Source organism: Odontomachus brunneus, unplaced genomic scaffold (genome assembly GCF_010583005.1).
Source record: "Odontomachus brunneus isolate Ranch 3 - 2012 unplaced genomic scaffold, Obru_v1 Obru_scaffold_021, whole genome shotgun sequence".
NCBI lineage: Eukaryota > Metazoa > Arthropoda > Insecta > Hymenoptera > Formicidae > Odontomachus > Odontomachus brunneus.
Genome location: NW_022639471.1, coordinates 2,406,079 through 2,417,111, shown reverse-complemented (window position 1 = coordinate 2,417,111; position 11,033 = coordinate 2,406,079). Strand labels below are relative to the sequence as shown.

At 34.3% G+C, this 11,033-nt stretch overlaps 1 protein-coding gene across 8 annotated transcripts in view; it reads right to left on the bottom strand.

Moving 5' to 3' along the window:
• Positions 1-2,923: 2,923 nt before the first annotated feature.
• Positions 2,924-11,033, bottom strand: part of LOC116842092 (inositol 1,4,5-trisphosphate receptor) — a 67,310-nt gene continuing 59,200 nt past the window's right edge. For 4 of the 8 annotated variants that reach the window (XM_032810797.1, XM_032810802.1, XM_032810803.1 and 1 more), the window contains 17 exons: positions 9,559-9,676; positions 9,241-9,473; positions 9,028-9,169; positions 8,615-8,910; positions 7,787-8,296; positions 7,503-7,652; positions 7,237-7,429; positions 7,040-7,162; positions 6,793-6,965; positions 6,538-6,702; positions 6,274-6,454; positions 6,077-6,169; positions 5,750-5,907; positions 5,509-5,674; positions 5,232-5,392; positions 5,002-5,163; positions 2,924-4,911 (listed from right to left, as the gene is read on the bottom strand). In XM_032810797.1, the coding sequence (XP_032666688.1) occupies positions 4,831-4,911; positions 5,002-5,163; positions 5,232-5,392; positions 5,509-5,674; positions 5,750-5,907; positions 6,077-6,169; positions 6,274-6,454; positions 6,538-6,702; positions 6,793-6,965; positions 7,040-7,162; positions 7,237-7,429; positions 7,503-7,652; positions 7,787-8,296; positions 8,615-8,910; positions 9,028-9,169; positions 9,241-9,473; positions 9,559-9,676 (3,105 nt within the window). In that variant the 3' untranslated portion in view covers positions 2,924-4,830. The remainder of the gene's footprint in view (positions 4,912-5,001; positions 5,164-5,231; positions 5,393-5,508; positions 5,675-5,749; positions 5,908-6,076; positions 6,170-6,273; positions 6,455-6,537; positions 6,703-6,792; positions 6,966-7,039; positions 7,163-7,236; positions 7,430-7,502; positions 7,653-7,786; positions 8,297-8,614; positions 8,911-9,027; positions 9,170-9,240; positions 9,474-9,558; positions 9,677-11,033) is intronic. The other 4 variants (XM_032810798.1, XM_032810801.1, XM_032810800.1 and 1 more) reach the window with 2 other exon arrangements.

Genomic DNA, 11,033 nt, shown 5'->3' with positions numbered 1-11,033 from the left:
AGGCAATACTTCGTTGCGCAATTAAGGGCATTATTTTTAGCGAGTAACTGCGGCGATTTCGCAAATCATTTCGAATTCTCTTGTACCTATTACGGAAAAAAGCTGCTGGATTAAAGATACATTCTGGGTGTGTCATAAAGCGCACGAATTCCTTCGAGTTTCGTTACCACAACTTCCACACGATGAAAGAGGAATATTCGCATCTCTAGAGTGTATTGAAGTTGTCATTTTCATCGTGTCAGCAGTTTTAATTGAGCTTCCGAGTGTTAGTCGCTGTCACAAATCGAATTACCTTTTCCCACGATGTTCTTTCAGTTTTTCACGCGTCGTTTTTCTAGAACGAAACTCGCATCTAGCGATGTAAAGCGCGAGGAAAGAAAATTATATTGTAATACTTTACGTTGTAATTCGTAATGTAAGCAAATACGAAGCGCGATCATTCGCGAACTGTATTCGTCGAGAACCTCGTCAAAACAGAGATGAAAGTCCCTATCTACTTAATTATTGACTGATGTTACAATGAGTATTAAAAATCGTCGCTCAACAGTGTGCTTCATATAGAATGCTGCGCAATATTGCAGATAAATACTTCACCGACTGGCAGAACTTGCAAGAACAGATAAAAAGAGTCTCAATGAAATGACAGCTCCGCGAGCCGTTGGTTCTCGAGATCATATTTTGTCAGCCACATTCTGATTATTCCATTCAATCTGCAGTAATTACGTCGATCTCGTGTTATTGAGTCTTCTATTAACAAAAAGAACAAAGAAAAGAATTTGAACAATCGTGTTGTGCGCTTCAAAGAAATCGCGTCGCGTCAGCGAATTTCTCTATTTAATCCACTTACATCATTAGAAGATTTGAAAAGTAATAAAGTAATAAATAAAAGTGAAAAAGTAATAAATAAAGAAAAAATATATCACTAAATATATATATTTTTTTTCCTTTTTTCTCGTTAAATATAATAAAGCGGATCTAAAACACATGATCTTTTGCGATTTATCTTCAGCATACGGAAAAAAAGATTTGGTTGAATTAACCAAATATCTGATCGAATATGAACGATCCAGAAATTCCGATTGAAATAACCCGAATTCTGTTTAAGTCAACCAAAAATCTTGTTAACTTAAACGTAATTCGGGTTACTTCAATCGAAAATTCTAGATCGTTTATATTCGACCAGATATTTGGTTAATTGGATATTTGATCAACCAAACCTTTTTTTCCGTACAAGAAATCGCGACTATTTACTGATGATGACCGGGCGAAATGAATGGATTATATCCGCTTCTGATGCAAATGGATTAAATCACAACGTTTAGGAGCCGTATTTTGGACAAACGTCAAATATGCTTTTATGAAATTCTTAAGCTAAACCAATATTGTATGTGTGGCGCTCATATGAAAAGAACGAAACTTAAAATTAAAGAGTTCAGCGTTCGCTGTGCGCACAAAATAAGGCTCCAACTCGCGCTCGGCCTTCGAAAATACAATATAAAACGCAGACATGCTCAAATACGCCGAGAAGATTGCTTTTTATTTCGTGGCTCTACATCGATTCCATCGCCTCTTCAAAGTTACGACACGCTCGCGCTTGGTATTGGCGGGAACGCTCGAGCGAGATGAATGAAGGCACAGCTGTTGACACTCCGCTCTGCAGTAATAGCAAGTCCGCATTCCAACGTGTAACATTACGTAACTTTTGGAACATGGACTTACTCCCGCTCCCACTCTCACGCGTCGAGTAATCAGCTGGCCGTCGACCACGCGGCCGGCGCTCGCACGTGCGCAACGAAACTTCAAAAGCACCATGCACTCCAAAATTGCACTAAATCAAGCAATTATGATATAAACCAGTGCTCGAAATTACTTACATTTTCCGAAGACTGCACTTCTTTCTTCCTCTTGCATTTCCCGCTCAACTGTCGAGCATGCGACTGACGATCAACCTCAGGGCCATTAACTTCATGAGACCTTCGGGACTTTCCTTAATTTGTGAAATTAGTTCTTTATGCGTGTTATTTCGACGTAATGTATCATGTTTTTATCTTAACCAACGCATTTATATTATTATAATTACAACGATCACTAATTTTAATAAGAATTTTTCACAAATTAGAAAAAGTTCTGCAGGTTTTATAAAGTGAACGATTCTGAGGCTAAGCGCCGCAACAGTCAACGTAGACCTCGAAATTGCAAATAATTCCGAGCATTGGTATAAACGCAAGAATACAAATAACAACAAAAAAAACATAGGTATTAATGTCAAACTATTGGCGTATAAAGAAAAGTTTATGTTCCTTGTATAATATTCCTAAGGAAAAAAAAGAAAAGTTCTTTCATCGAGTGTGAGGGATCTTAAAAAACATGTGGACATGTCGACATGAAGGGCGAAATGAACAGGAATCTTCATAATACGGAATTCAGAGCACGACTGTGATTTACCGGCGCAATTCTGTTTCGTTTCTGCAAGTCCTGTCAGACACTTGAAGCACAATCTGTAATTATGCACGACATTCCGTATGAAAAGTACGAAAAAGTAGGAAATATGAGAAATTTTGAGAAGCTCATTTTTTATAGGCAAAAATGCGATAAACGCTAAACGGCCCTTACATTTGATATTTACGTGTTTGTAGGAGTTGCGTTCGACATTATTACTGCGCATTTATAGGGGGTTGCTTTTCACCCGAAAAGCGTACCGGTTTTACACAAAAAACACGTGCGACCTACGAGAAAGAAATACGTGTTACATGTACTAGCCGCGTATATATGTAAGACACAATAAATAGTCAATTGTTTCATATAAAGTCTAAATAAAGTAAAATGAGACACTATTTGTGCGCGAAGTATCCTTCTCCTACTCTTTTCCGTTTTGGTGCTGCGCGACAGTTTTTGGTATTCTTCTGGTGATTTAACCGAGATGTTCTTGAGGCACGTAGATTTTTATTTCAATACGTTCAATCCTAAATAGCACAATCAAAAATGAAATATATGTATATATATTACATATTCGTGTAGACACAAATCTCAAGTATTATTTTAAAAATACAAGTAAAGTCTAAATTCCATAATAACATCACTGTAGCACGGAATCTTCAGGTTCAGGTGTAATATCACCTATATATGTATATAATATATGTATAATAGAGATGTAGTATAATAGAGTCGTTCAGAGTGTAACATAACTTGATTAAAATTTATAATATATAAACGACAGTTTATATCAACAATGAATGATTTGTGGACATAAACATTCTATAGAGCTTGTCCATCGTAATATCTGAAATTTCAAAAAACGGTTACGCGAATTGTTTAAGTTCCATTGCCTATATTATCATAAAATCGATTGTTCCCTATCAATTACTTCGTTAATTATACTGATGATATTGCGCAACGCTCGCCTCCATGAGCGAAATGAACGAGAATCTCATCTGATCTACAGATGCAAGTGAATTTTAAATTCGCAGTCGCGCAAACGACCCCTAATCTTACCGTAAGTCATTAACAACGTTATCGATACAAATATCGCATAATATGAACTTCAACGGTTACTTCAAACTCAAATTTGAGCGTATCACTAATAAAAAAAATTAAAATACGTACTTTCGTCAACGTATATATACTCCATTGCGTCAAACCTACTCACATATACAAAGTGAAAAAGAATCGATTATAAATAACGCAATGCATCAATAAAAAAAGATTATATGGTTCTTGAACGAACGGATAATCTCTATATAGATAATAATTAAATACATAACACGAAAAAAACCTGTACAATTTTACACATGCCACCTCAGTGATTTAATCCCTCAATGTTTAAAAATATATGTTTGCAATCTACAAAAATGATTAAACAATATATATATATATATATATATATATATATATATATGTGTGTGTGTGCGCGTGTGTATATATATATATATATGTGTGTGTATATATATATATATATATATATATATATATATATATATATATATATATATTAGAGTAACACAACCATGACTTTAATAACACACACAGAGAACAGAATATAAAATTCTCACGATTGTTATAAAACGCTGAAGCTATAATCTTTATTTTGACGTATCCAATATTTCTATGGATAGTTATAAATATTATAATGACAAAGTTAAAACATAATGGATTGATCACATAAAAAGGAGAATATTCTATAATAAGAATATTCACAGAATATTACCTTGTAACATTTTACTATATAACCGGAAGTTTTACGTAAATTATAATCTGTTCTACTTTCTATCAATGGATATGCTTAACTTCTTTATATATATAATAATATTTATATACTAGTAAACAATGCAATCCACTGGTTCATTGATGATGGATTCATTTAACGGATCAAGAGCCTTCATAATAATAGTAAAAAAGAAAAAAACTATACATATATAAGGTTCTATTGATGTACAACCACATTAAGAAAACCACAAAGCATATAAGAGTCGTAAATTAGATGTACGTCTGACGCTATCAAACATCATTATCTTCTCATTATCTTTTCATTCTAATAATTACTCGCACTGACATCCAGCGAAATATATGCCTTATATGCCTTATAGTTCTCTTAATATGAAAAGAAAAAGAAAAAATGATAACGTTAATGCCCCTAAATGTATTTTACTTTCACATTAAAATTAGGAACAAAACCGTAAAAAAACTCCTCGGGTTTCCCACTCGATATATTCTCGTGTCTTTAAAAATGCCTGTTAAGAACACACGAATATCGTTACATACATACTATCTGGGAGTATCAAACTGAGATTCGTCCAGAATAACGAGGAAACTACGAAAATGCGCATCTTAAGTTTATGTGGATACGTTATGCAATAATTGAGAGGCAGAATTCAGAAGGCCTAGCCGCTGTTTCTGCTTTCGTTGCTCCGTCATCTGTAATGAGAGAAAGCAAAAGAAATTACGACTTTTGTACGGATATACAGTAGATAATTTAATATTTTCATACATAATATAATATAACACCTGATCACGAAGCTCCATGAGTTGTTGGGACAAACATTTTACTAACTGCTGCGTAGATTCCAATTGCGACTGCAAACTTCTTAATTCCACTTGTTCTCCTTCACCCTCGTCCGCAGCTAACGACTTGGCTCGCAATCTCGGGAACCATTCCAGATTCCTGTCCTGTGAAAGTACATAGAGCTTAAAGGTATAAGCATCGCTCAAATTTTTCAAGCTCTATGAACTATTACCTTGACCATCATATAAACGTAAGATTCTGGGCCCGTGAATTCGGTCGGATCCTTCACCTTCACCAAGACGATGAAATAAAGGTAATGCCACATGTTATGCTCGTGTTTCACGTGCTCCTCGAAGGAAACTATTTTGTTGTCAAAAGCTGATCGGTTCAAGCCTGTAAAAGATTTATAATGATTTAATGAAATCATAAAATATAATTTTACACATTATGTCTTTCAGAGTATAATAAAGAAATAAAAAGATAATATGTCGATTCTAATAAATACTTACCACAAATGAAACAAGTATTTTTCAAAATCAGTTCCTTCTGTTGTTTCTCCGATCTAAGATCCGCGAAGGTGTCAATGATCACACCAAAAATGAGATTCAAAACAATAATTATCACGATGAAGAAGAATAGTAAGTCATATACAACTCTCGCGAAAAACAATGGTTCCTGAAACGACAGAACAGGTGAAAATATAAAAGGCAAGTTATCTTGTATACGTAGTCTTATACTTATACTACTTACAACACTGGTGGGTGCTCGTAGAATATCTCCGATTCCACCTCCATTTCTTAATCCTTGGTTCAATGTAGTAACGATACACATGAGAAGTGAGTCGCACGATCGTTCTTTCAAATCTCCGCCGATACTGATCACCTCAGGTTTGTTTTCTCGTTCGTTTACTGTAATATAAGACAATTTATTTTAACATTTTACCATATTATTTCTACACTTAAATAAATATAATTTATATATATTTATACCATATTATATTTAGTATAAATAAGTATAAATATAATAATATAAAAATATAGCTTATATTATGCTTGTAATAAATTAAATTATACCAACTTTCGCGTGCATATTGCGACACAGTCTCTGTTGCTTCACATTTCTCTTTGTTATCTGCGCTGCAGGTATCTACGGATTTCTGTTCAATGTAAGCTGAAATTGTAAAATAAATGAAATGAATAGTTTATAAACAAAAGTTTATGAAATCAAATACAACTGTATAAATTTTGACACAAGAGACGAAAGATTGAACTTACATATAATTTCTTCGTCTACGTTAACGAGGAAGTCGTCTTTGAAGAACATAAAACCGATAAGGGAAAACATGTAAACCAAGATCAAAGCTAACACAGCAGTGAGTATAATAGATCTTCCATTCCGAGTTACGGATTTTATTACATTGAGCAAAGTCTCCTCGCGATAAACCACGTCGAAGAGCTGAAAGAAATAATAACGTTATAATATACATTATATGTTGTGTGAAAAGCGCTATGCAAAAACAAATGATCTGTGGTACTTACTAAAACTGAGTAGAAAAACGGATGCATAAAAATCCCCAGAATACAGAATATTAAATACGATAAGTGATACAAAATTTCGATATTAGTTATTATTTGCTCTATACTTTTAGTCAGGGTACCCTGATTACCTATAATACTTATAAGATGTACAACTTTTAATACAATCTGCAACAAGCATACAATAAAACATGAATAAAACAGTCGAAAAATATAAGATATATTGTAATTATAGTATAAAGCGTAAAGTGCTTTTACCGTAACAAAACAAAGTAACCACAACGTCGGTTCAGGACCTATAGACATAATCAATCGCAGTATCGTTGATGCGACTAACACACGTATACCGGACTCCCTCGGTAAAGTAATAACAATAGCGGCAGACGCGAGCATAACGGTCCAAATTAAAGCTGATATATGAGAATTAAATTCTGAGGAGAATGTTGAAATGTTATCAGTCACATATCAAAAGATAATTCTAAAGACTTAATTAATAAAAACTTACTAGGCACAGAATCCACAAACGGATAGAAAAACGCTATGATAAGATTTATCAGAACGGCGCAATTGAATAAAATATTACTCCATAATGACATATAACTGCTCATCCAGAATAACATCGGTTGTCCTAAAAATTAAAGGAAGAAATTGATTCGCGTGTCATCAAAACTATCAGCATTGATCTATCGTAACTTGATATACCTCTAAGCTTCTTCTGCCACTTCATTTCATTAAACATATCTTCCGTTCTTTCAAAGAAATCGGAAACCTTCGATCCTTGGTCGTCTCGCTCCGTGGTATTGAGCACTTTTATTTTCGTGTCCACGGTTATGAGCTCGCAAATCTCCGGGATTGGAAAGACGATTTGTTCAAGCGTTCTGTCGTGCCTAACGATCTGAGACGAACAAAATATTTAGCGCCAAATTTTTGTAAGAATCATCTATTAGAAATCACATTATCACAGGTACCTCTATCTGAGCTGTATGGGATGCATAATATTGCAATGCTTTGTTAATTTTCGGGTCCGCGTTGTTTTGTTCAGACGGCTTCAGCATCGCCGCCAATTCCTTGTTGTGTTGCGCCAATTGATGGCATAGAATGTATATGTTATGTCCAACCTGTAATATAAATTGTGATCAAATTATTAATAAAATTGATAAACTACTGATATCACAGACGCAAAAATTGCATAAAACTAAAGCAGATCACAACGTTTAAATGCAATACTATCAAACAATTGAAAATTAATTACTTCTTTAGGTGACACTCCTTCTTCCCCGTTTGTCGAGGAATCGTCGACGTCGTTGCTGTCGTTCAGCGATTCCTGATGGAAAGCCTTGCAAGCCACATCTACGAGCTGCTTCGGATTCATGTTATACATAATCCTCTCGGCGTTCTCGCTGTCGCCTCTGCTCTCCATTATCGCCAACAGTAACTTGCTAGCGTTATTCTTCAACTCCAGCACTAAATCCATCCTGGTCTTTTCCAGAGGATTGATGTCGTTCAGTATCAACGCCGTTATAATGTCTAGACCGTTGGACTCGTGCGTCGCGATGCAATTTTGATTATCATGACACGGTCCTTGACAATACTCCGTCAACGTTTCTAAAGTTTGATTAATCAGCGCTACGTTATATTCATTAATATAGAGACCGAGGAGTCCCAGTCCACCGGTGGTCGAGCCGCAGATACAGTCCAAAAACATGAGCGTCTCGGACACCAAGTTGAAGTTCGTCTTGTTATTCTGATTTCGTAGGAAATTCTACAAGAACGGAGATTATTGATTGACATATTACGGACCCCGAATATATATATATATATATATATATATATATATATATATATATATATATATATATAATTGCAATATTTTACTCGAACTTAAAAAATATAATTAATAAACACACTAGTAATAAAAAACGGGCCGTATTTCAGTCTAAAGAAGAGAATCAACGTTTTCGTTCGTCAAACTCTTTCGCTGGAAAAATTAAAAACGTTGATTCACGGGTTCTCGCAACGTATCAATATCTCACCATATCTCAATATATATACGATATAATAAAGAGACAAAAAACATTACCTGTAGTTCTCTATTGTGATTCTCGCAAAGCAATTGCAAGAAACGCAGAATCGGCTGCATCACCAAGACTTTAGCGCTCAATTGACCCTCGTCCTTCTCGGCTCCGGAGACACTTTTGTTATGCCTCTCTAATTTTTCGCTTATGTCCTCCAACGAGCATCCGAACGCCACGTTATTCGCCACATCCTCGCCAGACGAGAGACCCTTCATGTTTGCGTACGCTTGTCCGTTCGACGCTGCGGCCTGATTCATCTCTTCACGTAATTCGTCGATTATCACGATTCCGTTAGGTTTTCCTGCACAAATATATAATGAGTGTTTTATTATGAAGAGGTAATTATCTTGGATGTTCACAGCAATACACATAACATTGAAATTACTGTCTTAGTAACAGTGTCTATTTTATCTTATACCTGATCCACGTTTCCGCGATAACTTATCTACTTCTTTACCCTGCTCCTTATCCTCGTGCGCTTTGGCTGCCATGTCGGATGTATTTACTGTCACAGTGGATTTGATCTCTTGCTGGGAATCTTTCATTTTATCGTAGAACACCTGTGCGAGGGACAATAATGGTCAACGCGTCTACGTGCCGCGACATAACGATTTTATCGCATCTCACATACCTTGAAGAACGATTGACTTAAGTCACCACCCATTAATTTATTAAAGACACTTTTCTGTATAATAGGATTTCCGCCTTCCAAGAGAGCAATGCCCAATTCCACGGCTTCTACAAATATGCTTGGCGAGTGTACGCTCTTGATCACCAATTCCACCACTAAATCCGAAGCACCTTCGCGGTCGAGATGTGTCTGCACATCATGCAACGTTCTACCAGCTCGGCTTAGTATCTTCGCTGTAAACGACAATTCGTCTTAGAGAAGCAATACAAAAAATACACCACGAATCGTAAATTCTATTAATAATATCATGTAACTTACCTCCTGGGCCATGAGTGATGGTCGCACTACGGCAAACACCAATGTCTACATTCTCCGGTTTTTGCATAAAACTTTTGCCAAAATAACGCGTCAGAAGAATATTTCTCAATGCATCTCCCTGCGAAAAAGAAGAGTATTTTTCAGCATCAGCGTTCTACTACAAGTTTGAAACGATAGAACGATGTACCAATACACAATGCACAACAATAATAAAAAAGGTCTAGTACACGTTATGTGGATATTCCTTTCATGTATATTCACAAATTCTACCGTATAATTATCCGAGAGAAAAAATTATATATAATCATATAAAATTATATATGATTATATATAAATTATATATGAATTTTTTTGTCTATATATAATCACATATATAATCATATATGTCCACACAGAAAAAAATGATGTCGAATGAAAAAGAGAAGAAATAGTTTTATTCAGTTAAACATCGATATCATGTGCTGACAGAAACATAAACATTTACTTCGATTGCATTTATACAACAGTATTTTTCGTTTGTGGACATATATAATGCGTATATAATATGCGTAATTATATACGGTCATACATAAACAAAATTCATGTATAATCTTTTTTCCCCGGATATATATACACACGCTCGGATTTGAATTGTATATTTACACAGTCGGTGCTTTATGTACTTCAAAGTATTTTGCAAAAATACTTGTGCAATTTGGGATGCGTGTGGAAGATCATATTGTGAATTAATCGCATTGGAAAATCGCATTGCAAGATATAAAATTCCTGTAACTCGAGACGAAATATATGGATAAAGTGCAACGTCTACAAGAGAAGAGACGAGGATGAAGTTAAAATGTAATTGCAAACAACATTCGCATATTTAGATATTAAAGACCAATAAAGATCGTACCAGATTAGAGATTTCAACAAACGATTATATCTATGCAAAAAATGTAAGTTAACAATATCTGTGTAATAAAGTGTAAAATTATATTTATAAATACTGCAATGTGATTCTGGGGTAAAACATGTAAGAATAAACAATGGTAACACACATATCCTGGATATTATGCATACAATGATATTTTTAGTATATCAAAGTTTAAGTCTGTATTCAAAATGTACGTGTACGTCAAGAGTATTCAACTATCTAGCAATAACATTCATGTTATTGGAGTAAGGAGCTAATAAAAATAAATCTTCGCATTCACAGTATACATGACTTCAGTCTAATATTGTTAAAAGAATAAAATATAATATATATATTGTAATTATTATGTAGTTGATATGTAATATCATTAAAATATAAAATCTATCATTGTATTGGTACATCTTACTACATAACGTATACGTTTATATCTATCTATGAAAGCTTTTCTGTTAATTTCTATCTTTTCTTTTAATAATATTGAATAATATTGAAGTATATTATATATATATATATATATATATATATATATATATATATATATATATATATATATATATATATT